At 56.0% G+C, this 24,941-nt stretch overlaps 1 protein-coding gene across 1 annotated transcript in view; it reads left to right on the forward strand.

The window, feature by feature from the left end:
- Positions 1-1,013: 1,013 nt before the first annotated feature.
- LOC136046154 (ankyrin repeat and fibronectin type-III domain-containing protein 1-like) overlaps positions 1,014-24,941 on the forward strand; it is an 88,374-nt gene continuing 64,446 nt past the window's right edge. The window contains exons 1-2 of the mRNA XM_065732537.1: positions 1,014-1,153; positions 3,521-3,750. Of these exons, the coding sequence (XP_065588609.1) occupies positions 1,081-1,153; positions 3,521-3,750 (303 nt within the window). The 5' untranslated portion in view covers positions 1,014-1,080. The remainder of the gene's footprint in view (positions 1,154-3,520; positions 3,751-24,941) is intronic.

Genomic DNA, 24,941 nt, shown 5'->3' on the forward strand with positions numbered 1-24,941 from the left:
CACCCTCTGGCCATCCCAGAGCTGGAGGCAGGGACCTGGCAGTGATGGGGCTGGCAAAACTTGAGTATGTGCTCTTCTTTCCACCAAGCACTGAACAGCTGCTGTTTATGGGCTGTAACTGCGTTGATGATGGCTTTTCTAATTAAGTTGTACACTCCCATCAAGACTCTTTACTAATGGGATGTGGCATCCTTGGTAACGCACGGTGCTGGGGCCAGCTCACAAAGCACACGGTGCTGCACGGCATCCCAGCAGCAGTGCTGGCTGCTGGCTGTGGCACACAGCGAGGTGTGTCCCCAGCACTGGCTTTGCTTGGGGATTCAAGTCAGCTTCCAGATGGAAACAGGTTTGGGAGTCAAATACAAAGCTCCAAAGGTCTCCAATGGCACAAGTTCACCCCTTTGACCCTTGTGCAGTCCACATGAACAGCACAGTAGGTATGAAGTGACGTTAGTGTCCCGCAGGCTGATGGTGCTCGGCAGCAAACAGAGATGTGTGCAGGCACATTTGGAGAAGCACTGAGATTTACGTGCAAGAAGGAAGGCAATGCTTTGAGGCCTGATGGAGCGGCGTGCTGGCAATGGGCTAAGACACGGAGAGTGGGCAGAGCTTTCATTCTCTTGTTCACAATATATATCACTTCAGTCCTGATGCCTCTGGTTTGTTTATTTGCTGATTTCTGATTATCTGTGTATTTTGAGGTGGGCTGGCTTGGAGGTGCTGAGTGCTTGGTGTGCTGTTGGTACTGACTGTGGCTTGCAGCTTAATTAAAATGCAAAGGGAAAAGGCTTTGCCCAGACGGCTGCAGCCTTGATAACCAAGGGGAAGAACCTTTGGGAAGAACCGTGTGTTGCTGTTCCAGGGGCAGCACATGACGAAGTGTCCTGCAGAGAAGAAGGATGTGGCTCAAAGCAGCCATGCCAGGGTCTGCAGTGAGCCCTGTGTTCTCTCCCCTGCAGGTCCCTGGACAGAAAGTTGCAGAGGCCGCTCCTGGGGAAGTCCCGGACGCTGCCCAGCATCCCGCAGTCCCCAGTGCTGAGCAGGATTCCCCTCCTCGACTCAGCAGCGTTCCGGGAGGCGATGCCGGAGCAGAAGCCGTACCAGAAGCACTCAGCCCCCGACGGCCAGAAGGGCTGCACGGTCCCATCTGCCGGTGAGTGCACAGGGGCCTGCAAACCCCTGCCAAATGCTACCTGGTTCTCCAGGATCACCGCCAACCAGGCAGGTCCAGCACCAGCCTTTGCAGGGTTGTCCTGCCCCCAAATCTGACATTCTCAATGATTTTTTCTGTGTCCATTTCCAAACCCTTCCTTGAGGCCGCCGTTTAAATTTTTCCATCCTTCATGACCCTGGTGGTAAAGCTGAAGTGGGTTCAGGAGAGCACCCCTGGCATGGAGATGGTGCTCAGTTCCAGCTGAGCAAGCTGCTGCCCCGGGTTCCTTCGACCTGTGCAGGGGGCTGAGGTCCCTCTCTCCTCTGGCATACAGTGGGACACAGCTGGCTGCCCTCCCTGGGGGGCAGGGGCACAGTGGCACTGCTCTGCCTTCCTGTGCTCCTGCCCCAGGGATGCACTGTGATGGATGCTCCCCAGCCAGGGGCTGTGGGTTGGCCTTTTTGGCATCCGAGGGTTTTATCGTGTTCTGCTCTTGTGCTGATCCTGATGAAATACAAATACGGTTGGCCCAGCTGCTCTGAGCAAGTTTATTGGCAAAACCACTGATGGGCAAAGTGTTTCACGCTTCTGGTGCCAGCAGAGTCACGCTGGGGCCATAGGAGTGATAGGGAAGGTGATTAGCACTGAAACAGAGATAAGGCTCGTGAGCCAGGGCTGGCAATCCAGTGCAAAATAAACCCCCTACACAGCAGCTGCCTCTACCCAACACCCTTTGACTTTTTTAAAATTTTTATTATTACTATTTTTTTAATCTCACGCCCTCACTGTCAGATTGCTGGGAGCTACCCAGCAGCTGGCCAAGCCCTGGATTAATTTTAATGCTCTGCAGACTGTGCTTGGTTTCTTGGTGCTCCTCATTCTGACGCAGCAGGTCTGGGTGTGGGATGGAGGGCTGCTGGTGGCTGCCGTGCCCGTGGGGACACAGGGGACAGGACGGGATGGGCAGGTGGCAGTGGCTGAGCAGAGTCAGGGCTGCTCCCTCAGGAGCTCTAGGCCCACCGAGGAAGGGTGGGCAAGGACAGTCCTGGATGCACAGTGGAGATCTGAATCCTGGTAGAGAGCAAAGCCCCCGACACTCCCTGGGCAGCCCATGCCAGTGCATCACGGCTCGTTCGGAGAAGAAATGTTTCCTAATATCCAACCTGAACCTGGCAGAGATTAAGGTTATTCCCTCTTGTCCTCGTTTTGGAGGAGGTAAGGTCCTGACCTCCTCTATGTCTCCTCCCTACACCCACTGTACCCTTACACCTGAGCAGAGGACAGTTCCAGGGCAGCTCAGCGTGCTCCCAGCCATCCCACTGCAGGACATTGTGGGGTGAGGGGTGGATGGGACCATGGGATGTATGATGTCCATGCACTGGGAGCTGCCCCAGCCCTGCAGTCCAATCTGTGTGGGGCTGCTGTGTGCCAGCAGCTGGGACTGGTGCAGATTGACGTGTTTGTGCCTGGAGTAATCGCAGCTTTCAAACAGCCGCTCCTGTGTTGTACGAGCTGACATTTGGAGAGGAGCAGCACAGCTGATTGCATTCAAAGCAGGGGTAAAGAAAAAAAAAAGAAAATAGCTCCTAGGTATTGCACTGCTCCGGGTAGCCTCTGTTGGCAGCCGTAGCCTCTTCCTTTCTCTTCTTCACTCTCCTATTTCTGGTTGTTTTTCTCCTTAAGGCTTTTATCTGCTTTCAAACTCTGAAGGACTTTGCTCACCAGCCCTGGCTGTGGTATCATGCCCCCCAGTGCCAGGCTGCTCAGAAAGCCAACAAAGCAGTGCAGCCACAGGAGCAGGCAGCAGCAGCAGCCCCGCACTGCTCCCTTTGTGCTGCAGGACCAGCAGTTGGCCCGGGTTTAGCAGGGTTGAGCACGGGGTTGCTTTGTTTGTTCTCACTACTGAGAAGGGGTTGGGGCTGCAGGGGATGGAAGCAGGGGAGCTTGCTGTCTGCCAGGCAACAAGAAGCACGCAATATCCATACCCGGGATATGATGCTATGGAGATGTCACCTGTGGGAAATCTTTTGGTGCAGGGAGGGGGGCTGGGTGCTGTCCCCACATCCTGTGTGCTGTAGTGCTCTGTGAGATGGAGGCAGTGGCCTCAGCTCCTGAAGAGAGGTGGATGGGCAGCAACGGTTGGGAGGAGTTTGGTTCATTGGGTCCTAACGGGCTGACAGCTGCTGAATGAGGAGGGAACGTGTGGGGCTTGTGGGAGGGACATGAACCCCCACAGGGCAGCTCCTGTCCCTCATGCCCGGTGGTGGGATGGATGGAAGCAGTCTGGGTGGGTGCACCTGCATGGTGCACTCAACCAGGGGGTGAGCACAGCTGTGACGGGCTGTCCCTCTGTCCCTCTGTCCCCAGGGGACGCCTGGCGGCTGGAGGACGACGGCATGGACCCCCCCGGGGGTGCCCCACTGCAGCCTCAGCTCCGCACGGCGGTGGAGGACGCCCCGTTCAGCCACTTTCGCATGCGCTCCTTCTACATGAGGAAGAGCCTCTCTGTTGACAACCACTTGGGCTCGCTGGGCTACGCCGTGCACCCCGCAGAGACGAAGGCTGAGCGCGTCCGGACCCGACTGCGGCGGCAGTTTGTGAGTACTGGGGACGATGCGACCCAACCGCGTGGCTTTGCGAAACACTGTCACAGACAGAGGGTTGGCTGTGAGTACAGCGTGACGAAACAAGAAGATGTGTCATGCTCTAGCTTGGTGCTGCTCCGTTTGCCCACGCCGTGCCAGGATCCCATTTGCCATGCTGGGCATGTGGCTCCTGGTCACAGCTTTGTTGTAGGGTTGGGTGGCTGCTGCTCGTTGGGTGATGCGCAGTGTGGGCATCTCATCACCGCACCCCTGGGCACTGCTGCTCAGAACAAAGTGGGGCTCAAGGCAGAAAGGAGTGGAGAGCAGTGCTCTGCCTCAACACACAGCACTTGGGCCTTTCCAAGGGCTCGGGGCAGCCGTCCTCCAGCTGCTCTGCGGGTGCCGCGTGCTCCCCACTCAATGTTTAATGGGCTCTACGTCTTCGCTTTCCCAGAGACACCTGATACAGGGCTTTGTGTGGCCTTCCTCCCGCCTCGTTACTGGCTTGGGGTTGTAATGAGGGCTCGGGTGTCCCCACACTGAAAGGCACCTGGTGTTGGTTGGAAATGGATGAGGGCTTCATGACAATGGGAGCAGAGCAGGCGCTGTGTGCCCGTGCAACCTGAAGTGCTGTCAGGCGATCAGCCCAGGCCGGCCAGGCTCACCTGCTGTGGGGTTTGGGCAGGTGTAATGTGTCTTCATAAACCCATTGCTCATGAGTCCCTTCCCCCCCAGCCTTGAGGCTGCTGGCCTCAAGTTCCAGCCCCTCACACCCCATGGAACCCTGAAGGTAGCAGCTTGTGTGCTCCCCGCTGCTGATCCTGCCCGTAGCAGGGACTTTACAGGAGCTGTTTGGGATCCAGTGCTGTGAGCGGGGTCCTGGAGCTGCTCCCTGTGCTGGGGAAGGAGGTGACAGCATTGGGAATGGCACTGAGCAGCAGCAGCAGGATGCAGCATCTGAGGGTCTACAGGGCACAGCTGGGGCGGTCCTGCTGTGGGGTAAGGAGCGGGCACCGTGCTCTCTTCCAGCTCTCTGTGCTCTGTGCATAGTTCTCTTTGGCCTCTGACTCTGTGAGGGCTTTTGCCCATCGGTTTTGGGGACCTAGAGCTCTCCATGGTGCACCCATGGGGCTGCTATTTCCTTGCTGTGTTATGGTTGTGCAGCTGAAAGGTGTTGTTGCTGTGGGTGCAGGTGGAGCAGGGCCCCCATTCTTGGGCTCTGCCCGATGGAGGCTTCATGTTGCATCTATGCTTCTCTGTGAGAGGACTTTGTGGAGCATGCGTGGCAGTGCCTGGGGCCTGCACCCTGTGCCTGCAGGGCTGTGGGAGCTTTACCCTTCTGTACCAGTGCTGAGGGACCCCTGGGTCCTGCTTGGGGCCCCGTGCTGTCTGCAGAGCTGATGAAGGATGGATCTCTGTGAGCCGCAGCCAGTGGCATGTCTGCCATCCCACTGCTGGCGTGTGATGGATCCACACGTAGGGATTACTGGAATTTGCATAATTTGAATTTTAAATGAATTCCGATTCCTGTGATTGTCAGAATGAATTTTCTTTCTGACGAGCCTTCTTCCTCTGCACTGCTCTCAGGCTGCTGACGTTGGCACAGTCCCTGTCTTTGAGAGCTGGGAGCGTTTGGTCGCTGCTGTGCCGCTGTCACAGCTGCACATGTCCCTTGGCACAGGGCACGTGTAGGGCCAGGGGTATGTGGGGACCCACACAGTGTGGGGCACAACATGGGACTGCAGTTTCTGCATGGTGAGACTCATCCCTTCTCCATCCCAGTGTTACCTCCACCTCTGGATCTCGTTCCTAGGCATGCAGGGATCTGTGGGATGTCCACAGTCAGCCCTGCCCTGTTCCCATCTGCTGCCCAGAGCTTTGGGTGCCCCATCCCTGGAGGTGTCTGTGGCTGTGGATGGGCTCTGGGCAGCCCAAGCTGTGGGGGACAGCCATCCCACAGGGCTGGGTTGGAACTGGGAGATCTTTGGGGTCCTTTCCAACCCGATCATTCTGTGATTCTTGTTTGCGAGAGAACAGAAGGAAACAGAAGGGTTGGAGGCATTCAGCAGGAGGTCACCATGCACAGAAGGACTGAAGAAGGCAGCGAAGGCACTGCACACCCTGCAGAGCTCAGAGCTCAGTGGCAGTGTGCATGTCTCAAGGAGGCACGCGTTGAGGTGGATGAGCTGCATCATCCCATTGTGCAGGTCCGCCCTCGGCACACCGCTCACTTGCTGACTGTCGTTCATTGATGAGCATTCCAATAATAATTACAAACATAATCAATGATGCAATGCTTTGTGCTGGGGAGAGGCTCATTCAGTGCGTATCCAACAGAGAACAATCCTGGGGAGGGGGAGCGTGAATCACTCGGTGTTGCAGACCAGTGTGATGCGTCACAGCCAGCAAACAGGAGCAGGACCGGCTGGGCACAGCTGCCTCCTGCTCGGGCTGGCATGGGCTGAACTGCAGCAGCAGCTCGTGGTGCCCCAGTGCTGCAGGAGGTGCGGGGAAGCCCTGGGAAGTGGCAAACAACCTGCTGGGCTGCTCTGCCATCCTGAGCGGAGGGAAATGTCTCCCAAACCCAACTGTGGGTCATGTTGTGCTCCAGGAGGATGGTGCAGATGTGGAGCAGATGGAGCCTACCTCAGTGTGCGGCCACAGCTCCTTCCTTTGTGTTACTGGTTGCATGGAAGGATGGGTCTGTGCACCCTGGGGTGCTTCACTGTGTGCTGAACACCCACCTCTGAAGTGGAGCAGCACAGAACATTGCATGTGCATCCTGTGCACTGAGCAGCAGCACAGGCGGGCTGTGCTGCAGGCACTTTGGTCTCCTGCATATGCAAACACAGCTCGGAGCTTTGTGAGGAGAGGTCTGCTCAGTGGTGCCAGCCCACACACTGTGCTCATCAGTTGCTTACACACTTTGGTTTGGGGACTGTCATTCTGCAGGTGGGGTGTTGCTGGGATCAGTGCTTAGGGCTCCTACAAGGGCAAGGACAGGTTGGATTTGCTCCTCATTTGTAAAATGCTGGGCGTGGTCTTTAGGTCCCAAATGTCCCAGCCCCAAGAACAAATCACTCCATCTTCCGTGAGCCCATGCTGTTTGCTCCCTCTGCTGGCTTGGTGCTGTGCAGGAGCAGTGGGATTGCGGGGTGCCGGGGGGCATCAGGGACACCCAGCAGAGTGCACTGACAGGAGGTGGACGGGTTGGGGGAAGCTGAGCCCTTTGCCAGCTTTTTTTTACAGCACGTTTCCAGGCTGGACTTGCTAGGCAGGGCTGGGGGCTCTTGCATGAAGCTGGCAGTGCTGGGCTCCTGCTGGAGCTGGGTTTGCCTCAGGCTGCCCAGCACTGCACATGCAGGTGCTGCACTGCTCTGCCTGCAGGCATGCTGCTCTGAAGTGTCCCTGTGCTCGGGGTGGCTTGTCCTTGCTGAGCCCATGGGTACTGTGCTGGCGGGGCTGGAGCGGGAACAGGATCGGGTCATGATGAGGAGGTCCTGGCGTGCCCCCACTGCCTGTCCTTTCTCAGTGACTGTGCAATGGTGGCTGTGGTTGTGCACCTACCACCTGGGTCCCTCTGATGTCTGCTCCTGTGGTCCCGAAGGGCACAGCCGGGTATCTTTTGCCATCCTGCTTTCTTCTCATTTCTTGCTTTGGCAGCAGGAATGGCTCTGGGTTTGCACATCTAGGCATCCCAGCCTGCTCACTGCTCAGGCCAGGTGTAGTAGGCTGCAACTGCTGCTTGTCACAGGGTTTCTCTTGTTCCTCCTGTGGCACTCCCTCATGTCTACCTTGGTGGATGTGCTGATTCTTCCTCTCCAACCCCCATGCTGTTTCTCCTCCAGGCACTGGACAGCACACCTGACTGCTGCGCTGTCTTCACGCAGCTCAGAGCTCACAGTCTGCAGATTTGGGGCTCTGAGCACTGCCCCACATCCTTGATGAAATGGGGCAGCGCTCTGCAAAGCACTTTCCCTGCGAGCAGCTTCCCGCAGTGAGATGCTTGCGACCCTTCTGCACATCGCCGTGGTTTCAAGGATCAAGCCTCGAGTGTCTGCCAGGTGGATGGGCGGCAGAACTAGCAGCCGTTCAGGGCAGTGGCCATCCACAGGTGGCACTTTGTGTGTGCTGGATGAGCCAGGTACAGCAGCAGAGGAGCAGAGTGCTGCTTTCCCACGGCACCAGGCGGTGCCGGGCTGCTTGCGGGCGTGCAGTAGCAGCACTATGCTGCAAGAGGTCTCTGCAGCACTGCACTTCAGGGTGCTGCTGCACTCCTAACAGCAGCTCTCGGGCTGCCCGGACCCTTCCTTGCCCAGATCTGGAGGAAGGAGGTTTGTTTTCCTCATCCGTTTCCTCGCTGGAGATATCTGAGTTCTCCCTGCCTTCACACCTTCATGTTCCTGTGTCTGAGAGCAGCGAGGAGGGCAGGGATCGTGTGTGAACATTCCTGAGAGCCGTCAGGCTCTGCAGGGCTGTGTCTGCTCTTCCTTGCAGCTGTGCCTGGAGCAGAGCTGTGCCCTCTGCTGCTGTCTTCCAGCAGAGCTGTGGAGGTGGGACTGCAGCCACACAGCCTCGGTGCCCCCAGGAGCATCCATCTGCTGCTGCCCTCAGTCAGCCCTGCTCGGAGCCAAGTGGCTTTGGGGATGTTGTAGACAGAATCTCCAGCTGAACAGGGGGTTTCATTGCAAAATCACCAACTTAACTGTGCCTCCTCTGTTTGCTGAGCAGCAGCAGAGCTGGTTTCAGCCCCAGCTTTTGGCTGTCCTGCAGCATGATGGCAGGACAGCCATCACCATGCTGCACTGGCTGCTCGCGCTGCTGGCGACTCTGATTTGTACTGCTGTGCAGTGCTGTGCACCTGTACCCTGGCACGTGGGCACACTCTGGGCAGTGCAAAGTCTCTCTGGGTGCAGACCAGGGTCGGGTCAGCTCCCTGGGCAGAGGTGGCTTGCTGGGGACACCTCCCCAGCCTGCTGGACAGGACAGCGCAGTGTGCTCTCTGCAGCCCCTGCTCTTGCTGGGAGGTTGCCCCTGGGGAGCACAGGGACGTGGGGCTCTGAGAGTCCTAGAACCACAGGACATCCCAAGCTGGAGAGACAGATAATGGTCATTGGGTCCTGCAGATTCCTCCAAGGGGACATCGGAGAGTGGAGATTAGCGGAGCGTTTCCGGTGGGCACAGGACGATGTCTGGGGTCGGGTGTCACCTCGCTCTGACGGCAACAGCAGCCCTGCCCTGTTGGGAAGGGTGGAAAAAGAAAGGATCCTGAAACCTAAGAGCTGTTTTGCTATTTACTTTGGTTCTGTTTTTCCTCCAAGAATAGAAACAAAGACGGTGGATTTGCATCACCAGGAGCAACTTGAGGAGGAAGGAGGAAGCAGCGGGGCCTCATTAGCAGCAGGAATGTGCTGGCGAGGAGGGCTCGGTGACAGGGGAGGTGGTTTGACCCGGGGCTCCCATTAGCATTTCGGTCATCTCACTTTTCTGCTCTCACGTTTTATTTTTTTAATGACCCGTCTGCAGGCTTCAGAAGGAAGAGGCTGTTTCTACAAGGGAATGTTTGGAGAGGCAGAAATAGCTCAGGCTTCAGCAGCTGATGACAATGTTCAGCTTGTAGATCTTCACACTTCTTAGCAGTGGCTGTATCCTACATGGTAAGGGTTTTCCGAGCTCTTCTGGATACTCAGAGAAGGTGATATGAAAGCTGCTGTCCCAGAGCGACCCTGCGTTTGCCTGGTTCCCCCATGTGTTGGTGCTTCTGGTGGAGCCCCTGGGAGAGGAGGAGAAATGTTCCAGAGGGTCCACGTTGTGGAGATGTGCATAGGGCACTGTAGGGCTGCACTGAACCTGTGTCCTTGTTCAGCTCATCCCACATTCGACTACAGCAGTGATGGCATCACCAGGGGAAGAGGCACACATGTGTGGTCTGTGGGGCAGGGGTGGGGCAGAGCACAGCTGAGCCTGGCTTTGGTTCATGCTGCATCCCCTCAGGCAGGGGTCTTTCCCTTTTGAGAGCAGGTCTCTCTGTTTCATGGTTGGTTTCTTCTTTCAGACTCAAAAGGCTCCAGCAGCTCCAGCCCGTGGCTCAGCTCTTTCATTCAGGTTTTTGTTCATGGTGTCTAAATTTACTGTTCCTTGTGGCCACTGAAGGTACTTCCAGGGAGCATCTGCGGCATCAGCTGTGGAGCAGTAGGTCCTGCAGGCTGCTCAGGTGGTAGGACACAGAGTGTGGCCACTGAAATGTGGAAGCACTGCCTGGTGCTCAGTGCTGACCTGGGAGGGAGCTCCTGCTGCATGCAGACCTTTGTGTTTGGTACAAAGACACAGCTCCTTGGCATCAGAGTGGAGCTTGGGATGCTCAGATAGACACAGCCCTTTCTGCTGCCCTCCCACCTCCCTGGGGCCACCACTGGCACTTTTCCTCCAGCACTGAGAGATATTGGACACCCTGAAATATTGCCCCGAGGGCTCTGCCTGCACCGCCAGCCCTGCTGGAAGCAGAGCCTACCACTGCCAAGCACTCAGCCCTGCATGGGGCTGTGCTGCAGCTCATGGCAATGTTTTTCATTGCCCCACACTGGGACCCAGCAGCAAGCTGCCTCTTTCTGCTGCCACAGTCTGTGCAGAGTGCATTTAGATCAGCAGCAAAGTCCAATGATGTTGGACTGTGGACATGAGTGGCTTTATCAGCAGGTTCTCTTGGCGTAGGCTCCATCTTTGTGTATTCTTGGTTTTGTTCAGTGGTTCCCATCACGCATGAGCTCTGGCACTGTTGGGGCGGGGACATGGCTCCTTTCTCCAGGAACATCCAACGCTCATCACTCCACCCCCACCCCCCCCCCAAAAAAAAAGTGATTGTTCCTCGAAAGCAGAGCAGTGCTGCTGGAATGTTAATTGGGACCCTGAATACCCGTGGCCCCCTTCGCCTCTTAACGAGCAAATTGAATTTATTTGGGCACTGACAGCCGCTCGCCCCCTCCCCCTGGGCAAGACTGAAACGTCCATTGTGCACTCTGCATCGGGATTTGCTGCTATTTGTTTCAGGGACCTTTATTTAAGAAAGGCGATTTAAGGGGCTGAGGGGGGGGGGGGGATGGGACCCTTTCTCATACCGTGGGCCATGCAGCATGGGGGTGGGCAGGCAGCGAGGCTGCCACTGCTGTGGTGATGTGGGCATGGCAGCCCACGCAGGCACGAACCTTGCTGTTTTTCCAGCCCCTTCAGTTCTACGGGGTTCCCCATCACAGGGAGCCCCACCGTGGCCTGCGGCCGTCCTGCTGACCCCCAGCCCTTGGCACACCCTCCTCGTGCCTCCTGCCCTCCACCGTGCCGGACCACCAGCAGTGTGAGTGCTGTGTTTGGGTTGGATGCTGTGAGTGTGAGCACAACGAGGGGATCAGCTGGCGGAGCCTCTTCGGAGCTGTTTATTTTGACACTGAATTTGTCATACATGCTCTGGGCGCTGCAGTGGCCCCACAGTGCCCTGCTGCTGGTGCAGGGTCCCAGGCGGGCTAACCATGTCTCATCTGCTCCCTGGGAGCTGAGGAGCTGCACTGTGACCATCCTCACACCCACCCTGCTTTTCGTTGCACAAGTGAAATCGTCCCTTCTGCAAAGCAGCCCTCTAGCAAGCTCTGCTAGGTCCTGTTTCCCCTCCAAGAGGCACGAGGTGCTTTGCACTGCTCTGCCTCTATTCCTGCTGTGTGCCAGCTCCTCAGTGTGCCCACCCTGCTGTGTGTGAAGGGGCATTTGGCAGCAGCCACTACAGCCCTGTGGGAATGGGGTTTGTGCATGAAGGGGCTGCCCAGACCCCAGCAGCAGCCACCCCTATTCCCTCTGCCCACACTGCATTGTTGTCTTGTTGTTTGTTTGTATATTCGTGCCTGAACCTGTAGCTGTCCAGCGCCAGGAGGATTTAGAGTGGATTAGAATGACAAGAGATGTGGTCTTTATAAATAAAGAAATCATTTTCCCCCGTGCTTAGCATTCATCCCTTTTCAAAGGGTCTCAGTGTGACGCAGATTTGGGCTGGATCGTGCAGCCCCCTTTATTTCGATGGCAGACACGGCTGCGATGACGTGGGAGGAAGGGGCAGTGTGTTAAACGCTCTGAAAGTTTCCAATGGTGTCAAAGCCTGCCATTTAAATTGGGACTTTCATGCTAGAGAAGAATTGAAAAAGGGAAGATGGGCGTGAAAATCGGTGCTGCGGGCCTCTGTCCCTCCGCGACGTCCCTGTCACAGCACTTCTCCTCCTTCCCCGGGCGCTGCTTCTCGTCCTGTCAGCATCTAATCCTCAGCGATGGCATCCGGGTGTTGCCATGGAAACCGCGATCCCGCTCGGGAGCTGCGTGCATCGCTCCCGCGCCCCAGGGGCTGTGCAGCCTGTGTTCCCGGAGCTGTGTCCCTGAGGTTGGGTTCATTCAACAAATGATCCCCACGGATGGAGCCCCTGAAGTGGCTCCAACTGTGTCGAGTTCCAGAGAGGGAGACGCCCCGCAGAGCCCAGGGATGCTCAGGGCTGCTCCTCTGGGTGCTTTGCTGGCTCCTGGTCCTTCCCCGAGGCGGTGATCGGATGGCAGTGCAGCTTTGGGGTTGGGATGATGCTGTGTGGAGCCGGGGCTGGACTGCATGGTTTTCATGGATGCCTTCCCACTGAGGATGCCGTGATCCTAAAGGTGCTGTGCATCAGTGCCTTATGGGGGGAATAAATCTGTTTGCCTGATCCGATGATAAAGCAAACTACTGGATAGAAAGGCAAGCCACAGGGGAGGTGGGACAGCCTGGAATTGCACCTTGTAGTTGGAAACCAAGCGGGCAATGGCTGTGCATTCATCCACCTGATCTACGTGAAACCATAACACGTCAACATTTCACAATAAGAACTGTTGACAAAGCGTCTGCTAAGCCCTCAGAAGCAAAAACATCCCTTGAATTAAGATGCAGGGCATGCATTTTGGCAAAGGCGCGCTGAGTAATCCTATAAACTGATTTCCCACCTCCCCCCATCCTCCTTAAGTAGCACATATAGAAGGTAAAGTGGAAGAGGTGATCCTTGCTGCAGGTCTGCTTCTGGAGGCATGGGATGTGATGTCTCTGTGTGGGGCTGGGGAGCTCTGTGCCCACTTTGCTTGGTGAGGATTGCGTGCCCCACATGCACAGGAGCTGCAGGCAGAGCAAAGTTGGCTTAATTGCCGATCCAGATGAGATAAAGTCGTTTTTACAGAGATTTATGGGTATAATAAACTGTTCAGGGAGATTTATGACACGTCTAGCTGTGATCAGTGAACCTTTAAAAGGTTTATTGGACACGGATATTGCCTGCCACGGACGAGTCCTGAGTGGTGTTGGAGCAGTTGCATTCGTTCTGCTGCTGGTTTGGGATATTTGGGTTTGATCCTTTCGTTTGCCAGCTGTGCACCCAACCTAAATTTCCCCTCTTGTACTTTAAAGCCATTCTCCCTCATCCTATCACAATCAGACTGTGTAAACGCTGGTCCCCCTCCTGTTCATAAGCTCCTTTTAAGTACTGGAAGGCTGCAATGAGGTCTTCCTGGATCCTGCTCTTCTCCAGGCTGCACACCCCCAGCTCCTCAGCCTGTCTGCATAGCAGAGGTGCTCCGACCTCTGAGCATCCTCTTGCCTTCCTCTGGCCGTACTCCAACAGCTCCCATCCTTCCTGTGCTGGGGCCCCAGGCCTGGATGCAGGTGGGGGCTCCCAAGAGCAGAGCAGAGGGGAAACTTGCCCTACAAGAGCATTTTTCTCCTTGCAACAAGCAGTGAGTGTACGAGATGCTGAGCGTCTGGTGGGCTCTGCTGAGGTCCCAGCATGTGCCTTGTAAGGAAACATTGTGGTGGTTTGCTTTTCTCATGCTGTCACGTCTTCCTTCAGTTACAGGATAGATGCTAATCCCACACACACCCCGCAGCCAGGCGCTGCCTGCCATGTCCTATCTCCTGTCTCTGCACCCTTGGAACAAGCATACAACACCCTCAAGCTTAAAACACATGCAGGCAGAAAACGGTCCCTGTGGATGTATTAGAGCTGACCAGCAAATGTGCATTTCATTACCCAAAGTATGCTGCTAGACCCAGAGAAGGGTGCAAGCCAAGGGGAAGCGGACCTGCACGAAGCTCTGGTACATGATAAAATGGGATAAGTGGTTCTTGCCAGCCCTCCCCTTGCTCTCTGGATTCCTCCTGCCTCAAATTCCTGGGTAAGGACGCACATAGCTGAGGGAAGCCCAGGCGCCAGGGAAGGGTTGGTTGACATGCTGCTCCTCTCTGCTCAGTGCTTGGATATGAGTGCTGGGATGGGTGGGTGCTGTGCATGGCCATGCTGCACGGTCTGGATCCAGCGGAGGTCCCAGCACAGCGGAAACACAGCATTCCTCCCTTTGGATCCAGGGGAGAGGAGGAGGAAGGCTCACAGCACAGGGCTCCTGGAAGAAGGCAGAACTCGGTGGTGCAGGGGAGCAGTGGTGGTGGGGCTGTGCTGGAGGTGACCCTCTGCCACCCACGATCCCCAGTGGCAGCCCTACGTTCTGGGGTACAGCTCCTGGTCAGTCTGTCCGTGTGGCTGTGTCTCAGAGGACTGGGGGCGGCCAGAGCTCTGTTCACATGCTGCTGGGGCTGAGTTACATGCAGCAGGGCTCCCTCCCCATCCCTTCCTGGTGGGCTTGGCAGCTGCACTGCTCGCCTTTCCCAGTGGGATTTTGGAGGCGTCCGCCAGTTCGTGGTGTTGATGCTATCTCCTGGTGCCTGGCAGCATTCTGCTGGCCGAGTCCAAGCCCTGTGCTGGCCTTTGATGTGCAGAGCTGATCTCTGTGGGCTTCAAAGATCCACACAGCAAAGAGGTGTGTGAAGAGCTGTCTTCATTTATTTTTGTTCTTGTTAGAGAAAGGCCGGGTTAGCGGTAGGGTTTGGTCATAGGGAAAAACAAAACCAGGGAGCAGGCAGGGGAGCAGCGACTTGCTGGGCTTCAGGGAAGGCAGAGCTGAAGGAAAGCCCCAGTGCAGGTGTCTGCACATAGAGGGGTGAAAGCAAGTTGTGCCCCAGTCCCTTCCTGTGTCACTGCACTGAAGCCCCACTGCTGATGGCAGTGCCAGCCTACATCCACATGCACTCCTCTCTCTGCATCCATGTCCCCATGCTGAAGGGTGATGGGGGACACGGTGCTGTTTCCCTGCCTTCCCAGGAAGTGTTTCCCTCCAGGCAGGTCTCAGCATGACCTTGGCATCTGCCCCAACATCTGCAGGGACCCAGTGACCTGGGGCTGTGGGGCAGGGGTGCATCGGGCTGTGCTGGAGTTGATTTCTAGGTCCCAAGGGTGCTGCACACTGCTGAGCACCAAGAGCTGCATGTGGGGCACACATCGATGCTGTTGGACCATGAATGGGGATGTGCTTCATCTGCTCAACCTTCATTTACAGTGGGCCTGAGGTTTCTCTGTGCTAGTTCCCTGCTGCAGGTGGCTTTCAGCTCAAGTCGCTGGGAACTGGGTCACTTTTGGCCGCGTATAAACCGATTTGTGAATCCCGTGCATCAGCACAAACCCCATTGCTCCCCATTGGTGGCAGGCAGCGAGCGGTCCCACATCCAGCAGTTGTTAAACTGAACATTCGTCATGCAGGGTGCAGAGCTCTTGCCGAAGCACTTCTTAGTGCTCATCTGCAGAAAGCGATAAGGAGGCGATCTGCATTCCTTAGCAGTTTTATTCCAAGTCATTTAACTTCAGATTCATTGCGTATTTAAGTATATACCTCAGTGTATGCCTGTACTGCCCCCCTCAACTCCCATCACGTCCCCACCTGCACACACAGCGGTGCCGCTCTTGCTGGGAGCCTGGCAGTGCCAGCAGGAGGTGCTGTGCTCTTGCTTTTGCTTTTGCTTTTGCAAGGAGGTTTCCTGCCCAGGGGTGCTCAAAAGCAGAGTTTCTGGTTACTTTTCTGCTGTGCGTGAGTCAGTTGTGCCAAAATATGTAGGATAGGAATAGGAGGAAGAGGAAGGATGGGTTGCTTTCCCTTCAGTGGAGAGCAGAGCTGGAGGAGGGAGGTGCCCGGTGTGCTGGGGACTAAATGTGATGGTGGGAGCAGAGTGAGGTAGTGGGGCACTGAGGGCAGTAGGGCGAGCAGATGGCTTGTGGGGTCTGGTGAGGGTCCCACTGGCTTGTGCTGGGGAGGTGCAGCACCCCCGCTGCTGCTCTGGACATGTTGTACCTGCTGCTTCTTGTGCTGCCATGCCAGGGCCAACCTGCGCGATGTGGGTGCATCCCCAGGGGCTTTTCTATGGGCTCTCACTGTACTCCTGCATGCCTCGATGGAAAGAGGAAGGTGTAACCACTGAACTGGTCTGGGGAATATGCAACAAGCATCCTTCCTTCTTCTCCCTGTTTCCTCCTTCCCCATCTTCCAGGCCATCCCATCTCACTGGGGGACAACACTGAAATCACTGCAGGTCAGCACAGACTGCCTGGACTAATGGCAAACAGGGGCTGGTAGTCTGGTTCCTCCTATCCACCACCCCACAATATGGGCAATGCCACTGCAGCACAGCACAGAGCTCACCTTTCCTAAAGGTTTGTGATGAGGGCACAGCAGTGGCTGAGCCCTTTGTGGGCTGAACCAAGGTGTCCGTGCCTGCATGTGGGGAGGTCTTAGCACACTCTCCCTGGCTCTGATTCCCAAAGGCCCTCATTCCTCATGTTTTAATCCTTTTGCCTCCCTCTGCACCTCCTGCCATCTGCCCCTCCTTGCTCTGGGCAGAAAAGTGAACACAGAGGTTCAGCCACAGCAAGGAGAGGCAGAGGCCCCATGCCAGCTTGGGGTCCTGCCCATTGCCTGGAGTTTCCCCCCATGAATACGCTGCGCTCAGGTTCCCTAATGCGGTGCGAAGCTGGGGCAGGGTAGAAAAGGGATTTCTTCAAGGGACACCGGTGGCAAAGGCAGTCCTGGAGGCTCCATGTGTGCTGGCATCCCATGGGGAAGTGAGCTCAGTGTCCTGCCCAGACCACACGGACAGTGCTCGCAGACGCTGAGGCTCCAGGTGCTGCGAGCCCGGCTTTGACTCACCCGTCTGCGCTGCCGGCGGGGAGCTCCCTCTGCGAGTCTGTGTTGGTTTTAATTCATCATCCTCCCTTCGAAAGTTTGTACATAGCTGCCTGTGCTACAAGGCGGTGTTTGAGCAAGGGAAGCTGCGTCTCGCTGGGTGTGTTATCCTACAGAAATATCTTTCTATAAATAAACAGATAAAGGGATTGCTGCTGCGGGGTGGCCATGCAAACGGGCTCTTGGTGTCTGCAGGGCCTCTTGCATAAATGCCTCCATTCAACAGCTGAAGTGCCCGTCTGGGCTGTGTGTGCCCACGGGTTGGGGTGGGTGGTGCTGGCTTTGTCCCCAGTGTCAGGGACAGGGCTGGCACCAGAGCTCAGGCAGAGTGGAGCAGTGAGTGATAGCACGGTGCAGGGGGAAGGACATGTGCTGGCGTGTTCTGGTACACGAGGAGCTGTTCCGCTGCTGTTTTCCCCACCCCAGTTTGCAGAGATTTGCAGGCTGTGGTTTAGGGATTTGGACTGCCTGGGTCTGGTTGGAGGGAGCCCAGTGGTGATTCTGCCTGGCCCGTGGCTTGAGTGCAGTCGTGTCCCAGAGATACAAGGATGTCGTATTTGCTTTGTGGCCCAGTGGATGAAGGAGCGTGAGTACAGTGCTCTGTGCTCATCACTGCTGGTGGGTTGGAGCACACAGAGGGAAATCCAGTTCTGCACGGAGAAACAGCAGCATGGGGTTGGTTCTGAGAGGCAAAATGAAGACATTTCTTCTGGAGGTGCCCGAGCCAGTTCTGCTTCTCCATCTGTTCAGTGTTGGAGCTTGTGCTGCTGCAAAATGGAAGAGGTGCCCCCAACTCTGCCTGCAGCAGAGCCTGCACACTGGTATGGGGCAGCTCTGAGCCTGGAGAGCGGAGAGCTCCTGATCTGTCCTCACACCTATTCGTGTGGCTGTCTGTCTGTCCATGGGGCAGCACTCACATCTCACTGTTGGTGCTCAGGGTCAGTGCTGTGCCACGCTCATCCCACCCCAGCACATTCTGTCCTCATAGAGTCACCTCCCCGTGGGGTGGCATCGAGGACAGCTCTCCTCCTGCATCCTCCTCTGGAAGCAGCCATGTGGACAGACTGGATTATCAGTCTGTAACCACCGCCCCTCCATGGCTTCGTGGGCTGGAGTGGTTCCATCAGGTGCTCTTCCTCAGCTGAACATCTTTGGTTTGGGGCAGGGAGAAGAGGGCACATGGGGTGCTTGTGCTGCTCCTTTTTGTGTGATCCCAAGCACACTTGCATGCTCTTCAAGCAGTGGGGAGGGGAATATGAGTTTTTTTCTCATGTCAGTGTCATGTGGGGCAGGAGGGAGCAAGTTCTGAGCTCACTGCTGGTGCCAACAGTGCAGAGGAGCTGAGCTCACTGCCCTCTAGCTCACAGAGCTTTGGCAATTCCTAAAGGCAGAGGGGGCAAAGAGGGTGTGCTCCAGGGGCAGCTGGCCCCAGCCACTCACCTGCAGCCATGGGATGGGACAGGGGGAACCTTCTTGTCACCATCATTGAGTGGAGTAAAGGGAAAGTCAGCACTCCCCCCACCCCAGTCCCTTCCCAACGATTTAAACTCAGGCTTTAAAAGAGGAATAAAAAATAATGAGGACATGGGTAGATGGTTTCTTTTTATCTCTACAGCTGAAGAGATAAATGTGACATTAATTATGTGACATGGCTTTGAAAATCATTATATATCTTTTTTTTTTTTTTTTTTTTATGAAGGAGGGTTTCGGATTTCTGTCTGGGATTAATAAAGAGGGACAATTTCAAAAACAATAACAACAATGCGAGAGATGATCTGCAGGGAGACATCCTCCATCCATCCCGCCCTCTTAATCTGCACCTACCACCAAAATTTCCCACTAAACCATGTCCCTCAGTGCAACGTCAAAACGTTTCTCACACACATCCAGCGGTGGTGACCCCTCCACCTGGGCAGCCCACTGCAGCCCCTGACCACTGTCTTGGGGAAGTATTTCCTAACATCCAACCTGAACATCCCCTGGCACAACTTGTTGAACCTCTTGTTTTGTTGAACCTCATTCCATTGGCTCAGCCCAGGGATCCATCCTGTCCAGGTTGTTCTGTAGGGCTTTCCTACCCCCAGGCTGATCGACACTTCCTCCAGCTTGCTGTCACTTACAAACTTACTAAGGGTGCGCTCAGTGTCCTCATCCAGGTCATCAATAAGTGTATCAAACAGGAAAGACCCCAGTACTGACCCCTGGGGACCATCATTTGTGACTGGTCTCCATCTGGATGTAACTCCATTCACCACCACTCTCTGGGCCCAGCCCTCCTGCCAGTTTTTTGCCCAGCAAGGATTGTACCTGTCTAAGCCATGGGCTGCCAGCTTCTCCAGGAGAATACAGTGGGAGAGTTCTAAAGGCTTTGCTAAAGTCCAGGTAGACCACACCAACAGCCTTTCCCTCATCCACCAGGCAGGTCACTCAACCATAGAAGGAGATCAGGAGCAGGACCTGCCCTTCATGAACCCATGCTGGCTAGGCCTGATCCCCTGGTTGTCCCACACATGTAGTGTGATCTCCCTCAAGATGATCTGCAAGGAAAGTGCTACCAGGAAGCAGCTCAAAGAAAAGGAATATTTTCCACCTGCCTGTAGCTCCTGCAGTCACTGCCTGATCCCTTTTGCAGAATGAATGGAAGGTTCCTAGAGGATGCCTAGAGGATGTCTAGGGACTGACAAGCCCAAGAACCGTATTGGAGCCGTTGTCCCTGGCTGGGTTAGTGTGTGCACAAACCCCGGAGCTGGGAGCAGCTCGGCCCTGTCCATCAGTGAGCACCAGGTGGTGGGGCACACAGGGAGGCAGGGGTGCGTGCTTGGGGTGGGGGCAGCAGTGGGGAAGAAATCCACCCCCATCTGCAGTGAAACCGTCGTTCTCAGGGTGCCAGCCAGGCACAGTGTTGCAGCAGGGATGGCAGAGGGGACACAGGGGCTCTGTGCTGAGATCTGAGTGCTCATGCAGCCCTGGGCACGTGAGCAACTCCGTGTGGCCGCATGCAGTAGCAGTGGGAGGACCAGAGGATGCTGGCAGCAGCAGCAGCAGTGAGGAATGTCCTTGAGGGAAAGGAGGGGAGGGAGGTTCCCCACATGCAGGGTGCCTTCCCCCTGTTGTTGGCAAGAGGTGTGGAGAGACACTGTGCTGAGCTGGGGTGGGATGCTGGCTGGAACACATGGGGGCTTTGGGGGTTTATGACATCTATCTGCATGCTCGGTGACAAAACGCTTGATAGCTCCTGCATGGGACACCTCGAGGGGACTGCAGCTTGACTGCAGGGGTTGCAGGGAGAAGCAGCTTCAAGACCTCCAGCAGAAGGGTCTCTCCCAGAGCCTGGCACGGCCCAAACCTGTGTGAGCTGCAGGATGCCCGCAGTGGCACTGGGGGGTGCTGAGCTGTGTCCTGCTGCAGGGTGGCCCCGCTGGCAGCACCCACCCACTGGGACTCAGAGCAATGTTTGCTTTCTGACACACCTTTGATAATGTTTTGTGTGCTCCTGGCCCAGGCCCTGTAACTCAGCGGGGCCGTTTCAGCCAGCATAATTCGAGACCAACAATAACAAAAATAAATCCCTCCACACTTTCCATAAAGTATATATTTAGACGTTGCTGTACACGAGCCGCCACCAGAAGATGAGGCGTTGACTTGGCCCCCCCCCAGCCCTGGCTGCAGCCCCGGGTTCACCCCTCGGTGCTGGGCTGGGCACTCAGCTCCCCATGCCCTCACCCCGTGGTACCCCACAGCCCACCCAGAAGGGTCTGGGTATTCACGGGGACCACCTTTCAGCTGCAGAGTAAATAGGAGCGTGGGGTGCATTCATGCAGAGGCTGCACCCCATGGATGGTGGGTTGAGGTTGTGGATGTGCTCCTCTGGGCACTGGAGCTGGGCTGCCCTGCCCCTGCGGGCTTTGTCCCAGCCCCAGAGGTGAGCAGAGCCACTAGAAGCCAACATAAAGATTTCTTTTGGCATCAGGGGATTTCGGATAAGAACTGTAATTGCTGCTCAGTGCTGCGAAGCCAATCTCTTTGCTCCCGAGCCTGGCCTTGCCTGCCTCACAATGTCAGCAGTCTGTGGTGTAAAGCCTATGCCCAGTGCGATGGCTGTGGGACTGATCCTGAGCATGTACAATCAAATACCATTAGATCAGGGCAGATCATAGCCTGCCATCAGTGGAGCTGTTCAGCTTTGGAAATTACACTGCCCTGGGGTCTGTGCAACCACTTATATTCAGTAAAAGCTCCTCTCAAGCGGCTCTTTGCACCTCAGCATCTCTGGCTGGGTAGAGCCAGAGCCCTGCAGCAGAGGACAGGCTTCAGATCCGCATCGGTTGTGCAGGAGTGCTGCACTGGAGGAGCTCCATGCTTCAGCACCGAGCACATGGGCTCCCTCCTGGCATCAGAGCCCAGTGCAGAGGGAGCTGCTCCATCCTCCCCAGTCTGCGCTTCTGGAAAGAGCCAAGGCTGCACGCACAGCCCCAGAGGGTGCCCAGTATCTGGGCTCCTTGTAAAAATAACCTCTGGGGAGTTCCCTTCCCATACTGTCCCTGGGAGAGGAATTTATTTCGGATGTGCCTATAAAATTAGCAGAGAGGCCTTTTTTCCCTCTCATTCATACGAATGGGGCAATGACAAGTGGGGGGGGATGCTGCTCCCCTGGGGGGAGAGTTCACACAGGGGTCCACAGTACCTTTCCCATGGCAGCAGTGCAAGAAATAGACAGCTGCAGTTGTGCCTCTCCGGGAGGAAATAGATGCATTTCTGCCTCCAACACAGCATCTGAACCCCCTGGTGTGCAGTGAGGGGCTGTGCTCGGTGGTGTGCAGCAGTGGCTGCAGGGCAGCGTGTGTGTTATACACTCCAGACGTGGACTTTGATCTTCTGGGGTGATGAGAAAGAGCCAGGGGAATCCCCTTTTGATTCTAAATTTAAGGAATGCAAGGTTTTGAAAGTTTTCTTCCTAAGACTGGATTCATTGGGTCTGTTGGGATCAGACCTCTCCTGCCTACTGGTGACTGCCTTTCATTGCCATTGCTGTGTTGCATCCCTAGGTTCTTGGGAAACAGCACTTTTCTGCTGGGCTCCATGGCCTGTTTCTGTTGTTTCTACCAGGTTTGGATGTGTGGCTCTCCACAGATGGCAGTGAAATCTATGGGAGATGGAGACGTTTAAGGGGCTCTGATGGTTGCTTTGTGTCGAGGCACAGCACGATGGGTCCCAGCCAAGCTCCTGGTGTCGAGGTTTATGTGTCACAGTTTGTTTGAGAGGTGGATTTGTATATTTAATAGGTGCGTGATTGATCCCAGTGCCTGCAAGTTTTGCTCATTTTGCTGGATCGTTTCTTATTTATAACTGGAGCAGCTGGAGGTCTCCTCTGGGAGACACCGGTGCAATGATGGGGATGGGCCCCTCTACACTCCTGGCCCGGCCCCCTTGGGCCAAGCCTTCCCCACCCATCTGTCAGCCCCAAACCAGCTTCTGGGGCCCTCCAGACAGAGGAGGGCTGTGCAGGCTGTGGCTGAGGCAGGGCAGGACGGTTCAGTGAGCTGCACGGTGTCGGCCGTGGCCACTCTCAGCCAAGCCCTCGTCAGCTATCTCTTTAATGAAGCTGCCTCATGCCTTGCTCAGCTAATTAAGGAGCCCATGCAGTAAGCTGAGGCACTGAGCTGCTGGTGGGAAGCTTTTCTGAGCAGGATGTGAAGAGAAGAGGGATCACGCTGGCAGCAGCTGCTTGGCCGGAGCCCCGGACATTGAGCTCACCCCACGGAGCTACTGGAAATGGAATATCGGGTTTTAGGACCAGTTATAAATACGGGTGCAGGGGCTGATGCAACCCTGGCATACGAAGGCGAGCTGTTTGGAAATGGGAGCCCGGGCTGGGCTGCTTCCCTGTGTAACCCAAGGCGGCCGCAGGGCACTGGGCATGGCATGGAGCTGAGGTCAGGCATGGCGCTCGCTCCTCTCCTCCAGGTGATGAGATAGAATGTGGCAACGTTTCCTTTTAGTTGGTGTGGTTTGGTTTGGTTTCCCCTGCTCAGATGGGAGCACAGAGGCCGTGGTTTCTCTGCCCATGGGAAGGTTTCCAGATGGCAGTGCAGGAGCAATGCTGCCCCATTGCACAGCAGCTGCCAGGCACCCCAGAGCCTACAGCTGCTCCCAAAGTCCCATTGCATTCATAGAAATAACGTCTTGCACAGAGTGCCACACTCCCCAGGTCCCTGTGGATTTACATGGGCTGAGGCTCCTATGCAGTAACCTCTCCCACTTGGTTTAAAAAAAAACACAAAAAAAACCCACAAAAAAATCCAAACATCCCAGCTGTATTACTAATAGATCTTTGTTTGGAATTCAGTAAAGACATTTGCACCTGCCAAAGGATATTCCAGGCTGCTGTAGATGAAACACAGACAAAACCCTCCAGTGAATAAACTCTGTAGGTCTCAAAGCAATTTGTTGAGCAGCCCATTACTTGGACACCTGCGAGGTTCTGGGTGGGACTTTCCCACCAAGCACTCATCAGAGCACAGTGCAGCTTCTCACTGAGGGCCTGAGCAAGGAGGGACTGCTCCTGCTGTGCTCAGGGACACCTTGGCAGTGCTCAGGCAGCTCATGGTGTCATAAGGAGCTCAACTTGTGCCCGTGTGTCAGACCCTGCGGGCAGCCTGAGTGCTGGCAGGTTCAGTGCCCCCTGGCCCATCTCATCCTGGTGCTGCAGAGCTCTGGTAGAGCTGCAGAATCCTCAGCCCTGCACCAGTACAGAGCTGGTGGCAGCATCCCCTGCCCAGCTGCACTGCTAGCAGGGCCAGCAGGTGTGCCAATGCAGGTGATGCCTCTGGCATTTTAAGCCCAGCATCACCCAAATCTCAGGTGTTAATTGAGGTGAGCAGTGTCCCTCCTCTTCCTCTCACCTCTCTCCCATCTCTGAGGATGCAGAGCTGGATGCCAGGGGAGCAGCTGATACAGCCCCAGCCCATGAGAGCAGGCTGGATTCTGGTGGTGATGTGGTTCTGGGACCTGCAGGTCTGCCTGGTAAATCTGTTGCTTTACCTCTCAGCTTTTCGTTCTCACGAGCCAGCTTTTCACCTTCTCAGTCCTTTCTCCTCCTGCCCCTTCCCATCCCTGCCCCGTGCTTTGTGATGCCCAACAGCCACAGAGCCCTGGGCTGTGGAGCAGGGTGCTGCTATCAAGGCTGATGCATGAAATCTCTCCTCCTGCCTTCCTGCTCCTGGGTCTGCCCAGCCACCGTGTTAGGGACCCGGCCTTGCAGGCACAAGCTGCACCTTTGTCCTGGCTCAGCTATTTTCTGAGCTCGTTTGTTCTGGCATTGCTGGGTGAGGGCCATGGGAGGTTCGCCATGGAGCCACCGAAGGGGATTTGGTTGTGGGGCACTTCCTGAAGGATTGGATTGGGCAGTCTGGAGGTGAGGAGTGCTTCTGCTCCGAAGGCAGCCCAAAGAGCTCAGAGCTACATCCAAACCCTGACTATCTGTCTGACGTCTGTCATTAGTGCTGTGCCCCTCTGTGATGACGCACTGTCCTCTTCCCCATAGGCTCAGCACTTGGCAGAGAGCTCATCTCCAGGACCCATCCGGTGACTGGGAGCTGCGTGACATGGCCGGGGCTGATGACCTTGGTCCCCCTGACCCTTTCTTGGCCCCTGACCCGTCCATTGGCACTCCCTGGATGGGAGCAGCAACCTGATGCCGTGGCCCCTTTGCCTGTGGCTGTCCCCAGGTCCCCTCCCACATGTGCCCCATGTTCCTGGGCTCCGTGGGAAGCACACAGGCTGATGAAGGAGAGCCATGGGGATGAGCATGGCATGTGCCCCTTTAGAAGGTCCCCCCCAGCCATGTCCACAGTTGTGATGCTCAGGGGAGATCCCAGCAGGGCTGCCCTCACTGTCTCAAATCCAGTGCCACGCTTCCTCTTGGTTCCCCCAATCCCTGAGGGCAACAAACACCCTATAAACCCCTGCATGCCCCCCTCCCCTCCCCTTGGCACCAGCAGCCCCACGTCACCCAAATGCTGGCTCTGTGAAGCCCTGCCTTTGCTTGTGGTGGCATTGCTGAGCTTCAGTTCATGCCAGAAGGCAGATGTGGGACA

The sequence above is a fragment of the Cyrtonyx montezumae genome, unplaced genomic scaffold, assembly GCF_038088225.1.
Source record: "Cyrtonyx montezumae isolate F1298 unplaced genomic scaffold, pur_monq_1.0 scaffold_16, whole genome shotgun sequence".
NCBI lineage: Eukaryota > Metazoa > Chordata > Aves > Galliformes > Odontophoridae > Cyrtonyx > Cyrtonyx montezumae.